General features: G+C 43.5%; 1 protein-coding gene across 1 annotated transcript in view; it reads left to right on the top strand.

Annotated features, from left to right (window-relative positions):
• Positions 1-6,476, top strand: part of rimbp2a (RIMS binding protein 2a) — a 56,353-nt gene extending 49,877 nt beyond the window's left edge. The window contains exons 19-25 of the mRNA XM_061077962.1: positions 3-131; positions 1,455-1,618; positions 1,822-1,994; positions 2,076-2,178; positions 2,554-2,625; positions 3,950-4,114; positions 6,246-6,476. Of these exons, the coding sequence (XP_060933945.1) occupies positions 3-131; positions 1,455-1,618; positions 1,822-1,994; positions 2,076-2,178; positions 2,554-2,625; positions 3,950-4,114; positions 6,246-6,476 (1,037 nt within the window). The remainder of the gene's footprint in view (positions 1-2; positions 132-1,454; positions 1,619-1,821; positions 1,995-2,075; positions 2,179-2,553; positions 2,626-3,949; positions 4,115-6,245) is intronic.
• Positions 6,477-17,258: the final 10,782 nt, after the last annotated feature.

A 17,258-nucleotide genomic window follows, 5' to 3' on the forward strand; every position in this document is an offset into this window, starting at 1 on the left:
AGAGGTAACCTCTGAGAATAACAGTGAGGGAAACCTCTCCCCCATCACCGAGGATGTTTACTATGGCAAAGTAGCTCGCCACAGGACATGGTCATCCCGCAGGCACATGGGCGGCACCAGGTCTCCCCATGGTATGTGCCTGCAGTCCTGTCTTTAACCACCACAGCATGGCAACAGAAAGGCCACCACCGACTGGCAACTGGCAAACAGTAGCTGTGGACACTTGCAAGATGCCTGTTTCTCTGTCTCAAATAATACTAGTGATTATTATGCTTCCAGTTGAACAGCATGACTGCACTGCACTGAAATGGTGGACCCACTGGCAATCCATGGCAGGGGTCCAGGATGAATGTTTCCACAGTTGCAGATGATAAATGATTGATGGACTGCTCAGTGAATGCATCACTCACTGCACTGAACTGATGCCTGCCATATACCCCTTCCCTTAGTGGTACAAACACACCTACTACACTTACCACGGGAGCGTTTGTGCATGAAATCCTGAAGAGAAGGTCGACCTTAAAGAATGACTCCACTGTCACTGCTTTCTGTTTCTTCAGATGTTTGTTGGACATTTGAGTTTGAAATACCAGCTGCTTGAAATGCAGTTTTCCTACCAACACATAAAACAACAGTCCAGCTACCAAACCTTGTGTAGGTTGACTTAGACGTGATGCTTTTCACATCATCATCAGCTCCACAGTATTACACTTTGCTAGCAGCTACATTTTCCACAACACCTCTTCCATTTCTGCTTTAGATCTGCTGCCATAACTGTTGGCAATGTGTGGAGAGATACTTTAACTTTCACTAAATGATCTATTTTCTTATTTTTAGGCTTTTTTGTAGAATGCACGTTAGTCTTTTGTGTTGTTGTTGTTGTCATGTCCCTGAATCACTTCTCTGCATTGCACCACGTTTTTGTCTTGCTCCTCATTTGTCCCTCACTGCGAATCCAAATATGATGATGGTGTTAGACACATGTAGAGTGTGTGTGTTAGTGGGTGCATGTGTAGTAAATGATTTAAGTAGCTGACTGAGCACAGATTTCTTCCTGCATGCTTACAGGCACAAATATGACTGGACAAGGAAATCAAATCTGTCATGCAACAATACATGATAAAATCAATAAGATTTAAAAAAAGAGGGGAAAATCCTCCTCTCCTTGATTTCCTTTGATTGAAGCATGGCTAAGCTACATCACGATGTAAACGTGTAGATTTATGTATTCAAGTTATTTACTATAGATGTACATGGTCACCTGCGTTGTGTTGCTAAGCCCTGAAATCTGCTGCACAGCACAAACACAGGCTCATTTCACAGGAGACAAAAATAAAAAAATCTATAAAAAAAAAATCAGTCTCCTACAAAGCAGCTGTTTGCTGTCGGCTGCCCTGTCGAGTGATGCAAGATCTTCTTTTTTTCATTTGTTCTCTCTCTTTCGTGTTTTAAAGAAGGATACAGGGATCGCCGCTCGCCCACGTACTATGACGAGTCGGAGACCGAGGAGACTTTCCGGATCTTCGTGGCCCTGTTTGACTACGATCCTCTCTCCATGTCACCGAACCCCGACGCAGCCGACGAGGAGCTGCCCTTCAAAGAGGGGCTGATCATCCGGGTGGGGGTTCAAAGACTTACTCCTTTCCTGATCCTTTTCTCCTCCTCTTTGTCTTTAAGATGTGTCAAGACTAGATGAAGTTTGAGTGCTAAATCTTTATCGCGTAAAAAGGAAACTTAGTACTATAATAAAAGTACAGTATGTGTTTTATAGCTGGAGCTCTAAACATCGTTCTCTCTCTCTCTCTCTCTCTCTCTCTCCAGGTGTATGGCGATAAAGACACAGACGGGTTCTACAGAGGAGAAGTGAGGGGCAGGATGGGGCTGATCCCCTGTAACATGGTGTCGGAGATACGAGCGGAGGACGAGGAGACCATGGACCAGCTCATCAAACAGGGTTTCCTGCCACTCAGCACCCCAGTGGACAGAATAGGTATAACACACCCTTACACACAATTATAGAACAATCACATGTTGTGGAAACACCTCTGGTTAAAACGACGTCTATTCCCGCTTCCAGAGCAGAACAGGAGAGGCCTCCGTCGAGATCAGGCCTCGAGGAGGATGGTGGCTCTGTACGACTACGACCCCCGAGAGAGCTCCCCCAATGTTGATACTGAGGTATCGCTGCTGAACACCAGACACAAACTAATACTTTCTACGTTTTATTTCCTCTAAACCTTTTCAAGACGCTAAAACTTTTAATGATTATTGCCTCATGTTTGTTTTTGGAATTAATTTCAAACTCTTGTAATGTTGGGGAAAGATGAAGTAAATAAATGTTTTTATTTCACACTACCTTTCTAAACTCAGAAGGTTAAACAGCTTACGTTGCATCATAGATAAACACGAATGATTAAAGTCAAACCAAACCTTAGAATCAGATTATGAGACACAAACACCTGTCGATGCAACAAACGTTCCACAAGATTAATTAAAAGTAAAGTCAAGGTTAAAGTCTGTGTATTGTTAACTCTTCTCTCTGTCTCCTGATAGGCTGAGCTGACCTTCTGTGCTGGTGACATCATCGCTGTGTTTGCCGACATCGATGAAGACGGGTTCTATCACGTGAGCAGCCTCCATGTTCGCTTCTCCCATTAAAACACTTAATATCTGAATGATTTGTACAAAACAGAACTGCACAGACGACAAGTTGTGGCTTAATCCCTTTTAATCGCATTAGACAAACAAATATACCGAGTTAATTCTTTGGAGGTGTTGACAGGCAAATTATTATTTCCCTTTAGACGGAGCCAGGTGCTGTTTGTTTGTGCTTCCTGTTTCTAGTGTTTGCTCCAGTCTAAGCTAACCACACATATTCTCATCAAGAGAGCAAATGAGCCTTTGTCACAAAATGTTTAATTCTGCGTCTGATGCTCAGCTCTTTTCTTGCGGAGTATTTTAGCATTTTATTATTGAAGGAGGATGTAATCTACAGTGTCAAAACTAGGGTTTCAAAGGGGGCGGAAAGTTTTCGGTAAATTTCCGGAAACTTTCCGTAAACTTTCCATGGGAAGTAAAGCTCGGGCATTGGGAATTTTGAAAAAAAAACAACTACGCAAATTAAACGCTGAGCAATAAAAACATAATTCCAAATTCTATTTTAAAGATGTATGGAATGCAGCACACACTGCATGTTGAATTTCAACCCTCCACTGTGCATTCTTCCATCACATGCACAGATAATTCCCAGAATCCTTCACTCTACAGCAGGGCTATTGAGGCCTGCTGTAGTGTGCAGGACTAGTCAGGTAAGTTTCGATGATATTACTGGGGAAAATATATTAGCATGCTGATTGAGGATTGTTCATCTGTTCATCTAGCCTATTTCCATTCATTTATCCATCAATTGTAAAATATTTTTTTCATAATTTTTATATAATTTATTCCAATTGTTTGGATAACTATTAATATCTCTGGCATTGCATTAGTGTTTTTTTACAAACTTTTTTCTCATCTTATTCTACAGAACAATGCCACGTGCACTATCTCATGTGTGGAGACATTTCACCCCATCCAATGTAGAAGGAAAGGCTGTGTACATTTGCAAATACTGTGCAAAGACCTATGTTAAGAATGACACAACGATGCAGAAGCGTATAGTCAAGTGCCCAAAGTTTCCTCAGGGCTCAAATCAGCCTATGACAAAACAAAATGTTTATATTTATGTCTGTATATGACAAGGTAAACACAGTTAGTATCAATTACCAGCAACATTTCCAGTTTATTCCGGTTAATTCCCGTATATTCCCGTTAATTCCCGTAAATTCCCATGGAAAGTTTCCAACTTTGATTATTCCCGGAATTTTGCAACCCTAGTCAAAACCGTAGAATAATTGCAAACTGAGCTAACATCAACCACGCTTCCTCCTCTTCTCGTGTCCGTCCACAGGGTGAGATGAACGGCCATCGTGGTCTGGTCCCCTCTAACTTCCTGGAAGAAGTGCCTGATGACGTTGAGGTGTATCTGACCGATACTCCGTCCCACTACCCCCAGGAAGAGCCTGCCAACCGGCCGCCCGCCAACTCTGCTGCCGCCGTCCCCGAGGGCAAACGGGTACATCATCATCGCCGCTCTCAGCGCTAGGCCCTGTGTTCATCCATCCTCCGTCCTCTCTCTTGATTTCCGTCTCTCGCTTCCTCCACTTTGCCGTCTGTGTGCTGTTCATTGTGTGTGTTTGTCCATGTGGTGACAGTGGTGACTCTGTACAAACTAACAGCTCCCCCGCCCTCCTCCCCTCTCACCCTTTTGAAAAGGGGACAAAACTCCCGTGTTGACACCTTTCTGAGAGAAAGGAAGAAGCAAAGCCTGACAATGGACAGAGAGAGGATAGACTGTGGGAGCTCTGGGTGACTTATGCATGCAGCACTGGTGGAGGAGGACTTGAAAAAGGCTCAGCTCATTCCTTACACAGCGTAATTTGGTACCTCTTTGCACTGAAACACAAAAACATTGTGGTTATTGTGTATAATAAAAAAGAAGTGCTTTATTTACACAATTGCTACCCAATGACACGGAAGAAGAAAAGTTAAACCAGAGAGGAGAAGCATGCCTTTTTCAAACTTGATACATTTTATATTACCTTTCTTGGCTCGACTGCTGTATTTCCTTAAAGAGGCTTTGTTTCTTTATGTATATTGCACACACACATCAGATCTATTTTTCAGCCATGTTGACAGTGGATACGCCATGTTTGCTCTGCGCTCAAGAGACAGAACTAACCGCAGCACTGAGACGTCCATACTGTATTGTTACAATAAACAATAAAAGAAGAAATTGGATATTAAAAACATTCTTTTTTTCCTGCTCTGTGTACGTGTGTGTGTCGGTGTCGTTGTTGTTTTCAGTTTTCATGGTGGTGGTGTTTTCTTTTTACCCGACGGTGACGATGCTGCCACGTCTGATTTCGTTTTTTTGTTTTTCCTCACCCGCTTGGCAAAACAAAAACAAAACAAACAGAAGAAGATTGTTCATTTCACACCATAAGTGGCTCTGTCTGCCTCGTACAGTAAGTCGGCAACTTGAGATACCAAACTCGCGGCTCTAATGCACACAGCTGGTCACAGGAGAGGCTTCTAAACGCTGTCGTCATGGAAACGCAAGTCTCCTCAATGCTTTGCTTCCTGATAACCGTCAAATCGAATCGGGAAGTTATTTACCTCTGGTGTTTGATCAGGTACATATGGAAAATCACACATTTAATTGTGACAAATATAAATGTTTATTTTTAAAACATCTCCGACAGCCCTGAAAAGCATCATTTAGACTTTGAAAGGTTTAATATTTATGACACATTGTTGATGTGATCAACACTCAGACCTCATGATATCATCATACAAACCAGGAGGGCGTAGAGTTCACAGCTCCGCCAAGGCCCAACACTCCCCTCTTGAAATTTAACTTCACCAAATCTGAATTTTGATTTGGATCTGCACCAACTTCAGACTCCTAGATATCAGTTCCCAAGATCCACAAATTATTCTCTGGGAATTAAATGTTCAAAAACCTATCTCGGAGTTAAAGAAAATAATCCCACCCTGTTCTGAATCCAAACCAGTTTTGTGTTATTCTGTTAACTAAGACAATCCACTCCTTGGCGGAGGAAACTACAATCTTCTTGAAAGTGTTGCCAGGTGCATGGTGCTGCTGCATTAGAGGAGAAGCCTGGTATCTCCAGTTGTTTCCCTGGGTGTTGTTCTGTATCTGATCGTACTGTATGTTCCTGATGGTGGACCCTTCCAGCTCTGTGGTGTGCTAACCCCGGTTTGGTGGCTTCCTGCTCAGTGTTTCCTCTGCATACATGTACTGCGTGTGAGTGTGTATGTGTGTGTGTGTGTGTGTGTGTGTGTGTGTGTGTGTGTGTGTGTGTGTGTGTGTGTGTGAAAACATGACGTTTATCTCAACTGTCAAATGAACGGGTCGATTATCACTAGTTAGTCATTTAAATACTGTTTGAAATGATTCATCCCTAAAAGCAGCTCCCAAACTGAATCTGCTTCAACTTTGAGAAATATTAAGTCTTTTTATGATTCAAAAAGTTCCACAGATTAGTTCTTGCCTTTTATTTGGCGGTTGAACCCAACCCCTTCCCCACCAACCGACCACAGGCCGTGTGACAGTGTCAGTTCTTTTGTAATTCGCTGCCCCCCCCCTGCCTCCACACCTCCCCCATCGCCTCTCTCCCCAGGTCACCACAGAAACCTCCGACACGGCCAACAACAGCGACGCCGCGCCCGTCCGAGCGCCGTCCCCGGTCGTCCGGCCTCTCCTGCCGGGCACCATGAGGCCGCTCAGTCCCATGAGGGCCCCCCACGTCCCGATGGACCCCCGGGACCCTCAGGACCTGGCCAACAAGAAGAAGAAAGGACTGCTCTCCAAGGGGAAGAAACTGCTGAAGAGACTCTCCCCTGTGAAATAAGAAAAAAAAGCATATATGTAGAATATGTGCAGACGCGCCAGGCTCTGTATATTGCATCCATACAATCAACAGAGAGGATGCCGACTGAGTGAGCCTGTCTATTCCAATATAACCAGTGATACAATTATTCATGTTGATCCACTAAATGATGTACAGTGCAGTGCCAAAATCAAAGAGAGGGGGTCACCTGCAGACACAACATATTACTGTGATGTATTTTAAAAATCCAGAAGAGAAAAAAAAGAAAAAAAACTAGGATTTTCATGACATGTATTTCTCTCTTTTCTTCACCGTCAGTCAAAGAAACTCTATTTATTTCAAGCAGGGTAGCTGTGAAAACAAAAGCCACGTTTCCGACGAGCTTTTTTCTCAGCCAAAACTTTCAAAAAAGAGATGAACATTTTCACCACAAGGCACCGTGCTCCTCGTGTAGACCACACTGTTCCTGAGGCATTCTGCTAAAGCAATGCTGGCTGCTAAACTCTAAAAAAGGCTTTATTCAGTGCAATATCACACAGAGAGGTGGTAGCATATGTGTGGAGGGAGACGTTTTTTCTGCGATGGGGGGGGGGGTTGAAAGAGGAGAAGAAGTTGAGCGGCAACGGGGCATTAACGTCAGAAACACCAGGCGAGCTCAGCTGTGTCAGTGGCCTTTATGAAAACAATGTGACATCCCTCGTCTGATCACAAGGCTGATTCACACCACTTTGGTTTTTTTGGGGGGGGGTGTTGTGTTTTTACGACGGGTTCGCTTGTGCTTTGTCTTTTTTTTTTCTTTTTCTTGATGAAATAATTAAGACCTGTCTTCGCTGTCAAACTGTCATGAAACGCCTAGTTCAAGACAAAATTGTGTGTCTGTCTTCCTATTGCACAAAGGTGGGTGTTTTTGTCTGACGACTGGTGAGACGTCTGTGTGTGTGTGTGTGCGAGATGCCTTCATGTCATGCACCCCTCATGTTTCTTGTTCACTTTGTGTTTCCCCTGAGGGACAGACCATGTAGTTACTGGTCCTGTGATGTAGTGATGTGCTGCTGCCTCCATCTCCATCATGTCTTTGCTTCAGAGGTTAAAGCCTCACGGTGAAACCACAAATCAAATCCACGAGCGCTAAAGGTCTTTGGAGAGAAATGTATTCAACACTCATCCTGTACACCACTGAAGTACATAAGGTCTATGTCATACAAATTCAACATGTTACAGAATCATCCACAACACGACCTCTACTTTATTCCTGTGATTTTAGATGATTTAACAGTTTGCTGAAAGTCTGTGTCCTCCTGCTGCTGCTCCATTTAGTTTGTCGACTCATTGAATGTTTTATACATTCAATCAAGAAAAAAAACAAAACGTATATTTGCATAACGCCACTTAAAGATCTGCAGCAGAAAATGTGGTCGGATCAGCAGAAACGATGTGATATCCTCACATCCCCAGTCTGTTAAATCAGTTTCTCCTGTAATTTACTGTCAGTGTCGGCGTTGAGTAAAAATACAGAACCTGAATCTAAATGAAGACACATTGACTTTCAGCAACTTTTTTATTTAATAATTTCAAATATTTTAAAAACCTTTAGTTCATTTTTAGTTAACACACTTTATTATACACTTTACATATCCCCTGCTTTAGTTAGAATCTCAAATTGAACCCTTTTCTTTTCAGCTACAGTTCCAATCACGAAAATCTGAACTCTACTGGTCACATACAGCACAAAATTCAAATGTATTTTTTCAAGTAGCCAAAACACAACTTACTTACCTCTCCGGCTTTCAAGGACACGGCGGTTGTGTGTGTCCATCGTGACAGATTATTTGGACGAGTGTTTTAAATATTAACTGAGACTTGGAGTCCACATACTGAACTAGCATTGTGTGTTCTGTGCTGGTGACTGAAAGTAATGGATTACCGATGAGAGGGATAACTTGATTTAAAATGCTCTATGTTTAGTTTGAAACGTCCATCCTGTCAATCTCTAGCTTTCCTTGATGTCACGTTGCACTTGAAGAATGAGTCAGACCCGAAGTTGATTATGTGAAATGATTTACTGATGTTATATGAATTGATGAAATGCAATGAAGGTAAAGTTCCACCGGCAATAGGTTTACATCCATTCTTCTTGTTCCAAAGCTGTTTCTGTATAGTTTCTCGTTCCGTCTCTTCTTGCAGTTGAAACAACATCACGTCCCAGAACCCGATCATTCACACGTGACCGGGTGGAGTGTCTCGACACCGTAGCTCTTTTTGTACTCGGATCCATTTGTAGGTGATTTCTAACTGTTTCTACTTGATTTTACGGCAGCCTTCTTTTCAGTGCACTGAGATCTCCTCTCCTTGTGAAAGACTGCAAGCGTTCTCTCCATAGTGTCCTTTTGAAATCAGATGTATCGGTCCACCGTATGTGCTTGCTTTGTGAATCAAAGTTTAAAAAAAGGAACAGAAAAAAGAGAAATCATTGGACAGTATTTATGGTGATTAATTATGTGTGGGTGTGCATGTGAAAAAAATAGCCAACGACTTTTATAACCAAATTAAATTTGATATTTTTTAGAAAACTATTTGTGGATGCTCATTTTGTGTCGTCGTGACTCTTCAGTTTGTTTCCACTGACGGGAGCAGCTTGTTTTTAGAGCTTGTTTGGACACAAACATTCAGACAAGCTGCACCAGGTTTCATACACTCATAGAAATCAGACCCTTAAATGTGCCTGATGTTTTCATCCAGATCCATAAAGGATTCCATGGGAAAAATGTGAACATTTTGAAAACATGACCTCCAAGGTGGAGTTACAAGTTTGACCCTTTGTGATTCTGACCCCATCTAACCATATATCTATCCATCCATCTATTAATCTATCCATCCATCCATCCATCCATGATCTATACCTCTAGGGGTCACAGGTGGCTGGAGCCAATCACAGTCGACATTGGGCGATAGCCGGTTACAAAATTAAAGACGTCAATATAGAAAACAGATCAAATACAATACTGTATACATCAGAGGGCACAAGTCGATACTGTACAAGTATATGTATACATAACTTATTGCACATTTTGCAGAGGTGAGTAAACAAACGGTGCAAAGGTCACCGGCCCATCCATGATTAAATATATATATGATTCAAAAACACAGATGATCCTTCACTTAACGCCAGCTACTATCTATGTGTCATTGAGTAAAATCTATATCTGCAGTCACACTTTTCTGCTGTGAAGAGTTTCACCAAACAGTGAAGATCCCTGACATGCACAGACCTGGTGTCAGATTATAATAACCATCTTTCAAGGTTATATAATTAATTCATAAAAGTGTATATGAAGTCTGGCTGCAGAGGGGAAAGAGAATTAAACTAAATTTCCTGTCACGTTTTTTATATCCTGCGCTGACTGATGGTCATCCGGCTCTTTATCTTCCATTATCACGCTGTCGCACAAATTACTGGGGGCTTAACATTTAAAATAATGCATTTAATGTTTTATGTATGATGTCAGGGACGTTATATATATGTGGACGCTGGAGTGTCTGAAATGATGGAGCCGAGCTTCTCGTTCAGATTCGTCCTCAGTGAACCTGGGTTTGTGTTTGATTATCAATATCAGACACCTAACAGGTTTATTTTTGCGGCTGCACCGAACAAAACCACTCGTCCAACATGTTTTTAATAAACGAAGAGAGAGGCTCCACCGTCTATTTGCGGCTCTCATCGGCGGAAAGCTTTTCAATAGCAGCCTGTGTCCTAATGGGGTCAGTCAAATGTATTCCAGCTGTTTCTCTGTGGATTTGCTGGTAATTACGGCTCCTAACGCTCAGTGGAACTCTGAATGTGAGGCCCGAGGCTGTGAGAGGCGGCAGTAAGAGGTCAACACACGTTATCATAATAATATACAGCGTGAATACCTGCCAGGTCACAGGTTACTTATCAGGACATCCTCTGTTTGTCAGATTTAATCACCAGCTCAGATTTATTTATTAGACATTATTTCAAAAGTCAGACTCCATCCCATCAGAGGAACAGAGCTTTGACAAGTTCCGGTGAGGACGTTTCAAAGTTTGAGATCCACACCTTCAATTATTTACCAGTGATTTGTAATGCATTACTCTGGGTTAGTACTTTTTTGTAATCCCCCTACAGAGACGAGTGTGAAAGCCACAGAAACAGATCCTGGAGCCTGTTTGTTTGTTCAAACATACGAGACCAGATAAAACTTTATTGATCCACACACCGGGGAAATTCTATTGTTACAGCAGCGGACGAGTCAGAGTGAGGAAGACGAGAGAAGAAATATATGAAAAGGCACTGGAGTAAAAATAAAGAATAACAAGAGAAAACTGCTGTGTCTCTTGCTACGTCCTTGAGAGAAGTCAAGGCTGTTAATTCTTTGTGAATATATTACTTTATATTACTTATTGCTAGTATCACTTCTCTATATTCTTGGAAATTTTTATAACCTCTGTATTTGTTCAACTTTAACGTTTCACTCATCTCGCTCCAATTTTCTCTCGAACACTCGTGACACATATAAGTGTTTGTAGAGTGTATAGACACTGTAGTGTATAACATGTATATATATATTTAATAAATTAATATTATTATCAAAGAAATGACAATCAAACATCAGCCAAAAATTATCTCAGCATTATGTTTCCAACCAGCTGTTGACATATCAGTCACATGCTGGCACATGTTCAACAACTTCCTGCAGTAACCCGTCCCTCCTCAAGGGGGCAGCAGGGCTTCTCACATGGCCGGTGACAGTGTGAGATGTGACTGTGCTGAGGAGAATCACATCTCCACTGACAAACCTGTACATCTCACAAAGTGTCGAGAGAAACACACAGAATCCAGACGGCTGAACTCTCCTCCTCCTCCTCCTCCTCCTCCTCCTCCTCCTCCTCCTCCTCCTCCTCCTCCTCCTCCTCCTCCTCCTCTTCTCTCACAGCCTGAATGTGCTTTCTTTCATTCTAATGATGACTCCAGCAGGAGGAGAAGCTCCAGGACTGAGGAGCAGAGGAGGAAACTCTGCAGGGCGATGCTGGAACTCCCTCTCTCTGTTCTCAGGCAGTTCAAGCAACAGAGGAGATTGCATTTGTAAATCAATGAGTCTTTGTTTGGTGCTTCTAATACATTTGCCCTATATTCTCCTCTTTTTTCCTGTCCTTCATCCCCCCCGCCCCTCCCCTTCCCATCCACCTCTTCCTCTCCTGCCCTGACTTCCCCTCACTATCCCACAGATCTTTATTGAGCTGTAAGTCTCCGGATTCCCTCGGGGGACGACGGATGTTTAAAATTCTCGCCAGTTGTAACCTCTCTCCATCACTCGCTGTTCGTCCTGTCTGCCACGCCACCAGGGGGGTGGGGGGGGTTATCCTTCTCCTGGCCTCCCTGAATATTTCACAAAACCTCAGTTGAACTCTCAGCGTTCGTTTGACCCCTCCTCCTCCTGAAATCACAGCGGGGGTCTCCCAGGTGAAACATTTTAATTTGGACTTTGATTCCCTCAGAGACCTTTTGTCACGTGATTTCCTCTGAAGTCTGGGGGCCTCAAACTTCACTAAGTTCGTGGAGACCTGTGTGGTACAGGAATCCTTCATAGCATACATGCAGGGCCGTATTAACTGTCTATAGCAGTGGTTCTTAACCTTATTGGAGGTACTGAACCCTGCAAGCTTTATCAGTGCATTCACCGAACCCTTCGTAATTGGAAAAATAAAATATGATTTCTTCAAAACATAGGTATATAATTTGTTAGTGCACAAAATGAACCATGCATCAGTTGCACACAAAATCAATGTGTTCAAAGAACAAAACCAACCATAAAAACCAACAAAAACATAACTCAATGACTATTTACTGCAAATCAATGTGACTTTTGCTGTTGCCTTTCAGATACAAGTTCAGGAATGCGCGGCTTCACCTTGGCAAGTGCCACTTTCATATCATTTTCGCAACAAAGTCTGTTCCTTTTCTTAATTTTCATGTCTACTATCGAAAAGGATTGCTCGCACAAATACGTTGTAACAAACAGTGTGAGTATCTCAAGGGCAATAAGGTATGGTACGATTTGGTGACACCAAATCGTTGAGAGCGTTGTTGTTCTGAAGAGTTGCTGTTGAAGCTGTCTCTGCTGAATGACGTACAATCACAACAGCCACAAGTCGACTACTGAGCGCACCAAGTTCCCTGCAGCACAGATATCAAAGATAAGCAATGTGGCGTGATCAGCTGCAACCAGCTTTATCACTGCGAAGTGTGACGTCACGAATAATACGAGTAGCCTGAATTTGTTTTGTGTAACACATTTTTACTAAGCAACAAAATGTTTGCAATCTGACACGGCGAAGAAAAATTGTGTGTTACCAAATTGTGGGCAGCCAATTTTTTGACGGCCGACAAAAACGGCCAGACATTGCTAGTGTGAACCGGGCTATACTGTGTGTGTTTTGAGCCCTGCCGAACCCCTGAGAGTGACTCACCGAACCCCTGGGGTTCGATCGAACCCAGGTTAAGAACCACTGGTCTAGAGGACCCTGGGGCAAATATGAATGCTTTCCCAGCTACCATCATTTTACTTAATAATATCGTTAAGTGTTGAATGCGTAATTACCAAACAAATGTGCAATTAATGAATTCACCACACACTTATCACAGCACAATGAGCCTCCAGCCTCTGGGCCCCTCTGGGGGTGGGACCCTGGGGCCGTTGGCAGCTTCTCCTGCTTGGTGGCTCAGCTTTGCATGAATAAAATCTAAATAACGTCTCATACCTGATGTTTCTTACGCCAATTCTGCAACATATTCAACCTTAAAAAACATCCATGACAACATCAGCAGTGAAACATGACCCAAGGCTGTTATGTGACCTGGAGCTGGGCACAGTGGGTTTGACATATAAATCCTTTTTTCAGCTCAGATGAGAGAAATGTTCGACAGAAAAGCGAGATCGGGCTGAAAAGTTCACCGGTGTCCATCCATCCATCCACAGCAGCAGCAGCAGCATTAATGCTTCTCCCGCAGCGCGGCTGGGGGGGGCGAGCCTCATACCTGTCCATCACAGTGCTCCGAGGGCAGAGTGTCTGTGGGAGCAGATAGCTCCTGAGTGGTAGCTCAGTCCAGGCATCCTGCAGAGCTGAAGAACTGATGTTTATGGCAGCCAGGCTCTAAGAAGGGCATTCATTTGTCATCAGCTGGAGAATGTTGGCTGGAGTCAGCGACGGGAGCTGCCAGGGTGCCGGGCCTGGCCTCGGTGATTCATCCTGGGCAGTGAGACGTCCACAGGGCACCGGGTCGGCTGCAGAGCCCTCAGAGCTCCAGCATCTCCAGCGCTGAACAGACCGACTGCCCCTCGGCTGCCTGTAGCGCCAAGTGTTATTACACAGGTGTAATGACAGCTTTATGTTCGGGGACCGGACTCCAGCACTCCCCAGAGATCAAAGTAGAGAATACAGAAGCCGTTTGCAATGATTTCCATTCGCAGAGCCTCATAAATGCTTATAGCTCCGGTTGACTTGGGGCTTCTTCAACTACTTTTTCCGTTGTTATTATTTTTTAATCTCTTCGTGGGATAGTCTGACGCAGCGTCGGCCGGACGAGTCCCTGTTGATCTGATCTTTGTTTGATTGATTGATTGGAGTTAATTTTATCACCATTTGTCTGAAGGGGGGAGGGATAAGAAGTATTGAGGAATGATTAAAGTGGAACACTGCTGTAGATCAACATCCATCACTGAGCTGGATTAGTGTCAGTAAAAGTTAATGGATCCACTGATCACACGCTGACCCCAGGACGGGCTGCAGTGAGTCATCACAGGCTGGTCTCAGGTCAGCTGGAGGTCAACATACAGGTAAAAGCCTCCTCGGGTATAATCTCTCCTGGTTTGTACATATTCATATACATGTGTATATATATGTAGCTGTCCTTGGGGCCTGAACAGCACCAAGTTTTGTATTTTCAGTATATTTAATGTATTTGAGCCACTCTCGTTTGTTATTTACTCTGGTGTATATGATGCTCCTGTAACTTCAAGCTTAAACCATCCATGATATCATGTTTTGATGTTTAATGCAGAGACGTAAACATAATAAAACTCATCTTCAGCTGCAGCAAAGAATCCGTGTGCAGATTCTACTTTTCCTGCAGCAGTGAGATGCATGAGCCTATGATAAGTTTTATCAGAGTTCTGTTAGTTAGCATTTATCCTCTGGGGACCATGAATGTCTGTACAAAATGTTATGGAAAACTATCCAAAAGTTGTTGAGATACTTCAAAGCGGTGGATAAGCCGAGCATCAAACATGTGTAACTCGTCGTGCTGGTAGTGAGGCTCAAAAGGAACAGTGTCGGTTTCAGCTCAATTAGGCACAGTTTCATATTTAAAAAAGGAAAACTAAATAAAATCATTATAAATAATTGCAGGGATTTAGGTTTTTGGCCCGGTTTGCTGCTCATGATAAAAAACCTCCCAGAACCTTTGGGCCACCTGGCTGCAGCTTCATCCCCGGAGCCCCCCCCCCACGGAGCATGTGACCACCTCCCTGTCATCAGCAGCAGCACCAGCAGCGAGCTGCGTTTAGAGAACTACAGAGATCTGGAGACGTTCCCAGACTCCGGAGCTGGAAGCTTCTGCCTCTGTCAGCTTTAATAATCACAAGCAGCCAAAAAAACAACACTCAAGCAAACTGCTTCAACTAAAGCTCAGTGACTTGAGACTGTAACGCAAGTGTGCCGTCCCTGCACTGTAAACATCAGAGCGATGTGTACAGTCAAATCAAGTTCCTCTCCTGAGATGATCCAGACTCTGTTGGTTCTTCAAAGTTTTATTGGTATTTAGAGGCCCCTGAATGTAACTCCGAGCCACATATTTATTTTAATCAGCCTCTGCTGTCAGGAGACAAAGTGTTTATTTGCCTTTGTGCATAATGCTGTCTCCCTGGCACCGGTGCCACCAGCAATAAAACACCCAGTGAGGCGCTGCATGGGCGCAGTGGACAGATCCTGTCAGTGAAATGCATTTGTCTCAGAGAACAGGTATTTAGTGGGACGTCAGACAGAGGGGAACACAAGGCGAGTCCGGCCGAGCTCATTAAACCCTCTCGCTGTTCTTTACCATAAATCTGATGTCGGCGTTTAGTCGGATGTCTCCGTGCAGAACCAGAGGAGACGGATGCCACGGCCGCTTATACTGCACCCCCCGCCGGCTCGCTCCCAGACACCGACTGCTCGTTTTATAGACACCCTGGTTTTAAGGGCACCATGTTATTTCAGTGCCGGCTTTCAACTCGCACTGGTGCTCAGTGTACCTCATTATGGAATTTATGTCAAGGCGGATGAAGTGATACACACACACCAAAAAAAAAAAGAAAAACGGAGTGCTAAGAAATTGAATGTGGCCTGAAGGTCTGCGGTGCAGCTGCACAGAAAATAATCTGTAATTCACTTTGTGGATTCCAGGCTGAAGGAAACCTCACATCTGTAGATACCACATGGACACGTGTGGGATTTTATCAAATTCTCTATAAGCACATGGACGTTATGTGGTTGAGCGGGAGTCACATGAGAGTAAAGGGGGGTGGAGTGTTTGCTGATCCTTTGTACCTTGTTGCCAAATATATGCTGTGCTGTGACACCACCAGGCTTTAGAGCCGCCATCCATCTGCTGCTTCCCACTCACCGAGTCCCATCCCATGTGAGGCCGGACTGAGAGTCTGCAGCTGACAGCTGGCAGAACCTACACAAAACTTTTACCTCTCTCCAAAACGGTCAGGAGTAAAGTCACAGCTCATACATCATCATCCACACATATTAGATTCACTTCATTGGCTGCCTGTGTTTTGGAATTGATTTAAACATATTGCTGTTGACCTTCAAGGAGAAGTTTGGCCTCTCTTGACTGAGCGACTCACCTGCTGGTCTGAAGATCCTCTGATGAAGACCTGAGATATTCCAGGGTCAGGACTGAAGGTGACGTGGACCCTGCTGTCAGGGCCCGGACCCTCAGGGGGGGGTTCACCTAAGAAAACTGTTTTTAAATCATATTTCAAAACATAGTGTTACCGATCAGCTGTTGCTTGATTGTTTGTCTGTTGTTGTTTATATGTTTATTTTTTTCCTTTTCTTCCGCCATTACTATGAAATCATGTTTTTTATTTTTAATCTCCTGTCTTTTAAAAAAATATATATTGTGTTATTTTGAGTGTAGTGTAGTTTTTTTTTATTTGTCCTGTTTATGAAGCACTTTGTAAAGGTGGTTTTGAAAGGTTCTATATAATACCTTTATAATGATGATGATTATTGCTATCAACATTATTATTATATATTATTTAAAGCCTCCCAATGTCACATATACACATGCATTTATTGTATAAACAATAATAATAATAGTACTCAAAAATATTTTCAAAAAGTAATAATCAGAAGGATGTTGTTATCTAAACAACAGAATCGTGTCCTTGTTAAATCAACATCAAAGCGTCTCGTAGTGAAATCACTGATCCCCCCCCCTCTGACCTCATGTGCATTTCATTTGCTCGAGGCCCCCCCCCCCCCCCCTTTACCGGCGAGATTACCCACGTGGGTCTCGTAATCTGTCAGACTGCACATGTTTACTGATTTCTATTATGGGAGTAGTCGTGCCTGTTGCTGTCCTGCCGTGCCAACCAGAGCCAGAGCCCAAGCCAGACCCGAGCCAGACCCGAGCCACTGCCGAGCCAGACCCGAGCCACCACGGGGGGGGGGAAGGAGTCAACAGATGCATCAAGGAGACCAAGGAGTTAATGTGGACGAGGAAGTGAA

This window comes from Limanda limanda, chromosome 1 (assembly GCF_963576545.1).
Source record: "Limanda limanda chromosome 1, fLimLim1.1, whole genome shotgun sequence".
NCBI lineage: Eukaryota > Metazoa > Chordata > Actinopteri > Pleuronectiformes > Pleuronectidae > Limanda > Limanda limanda.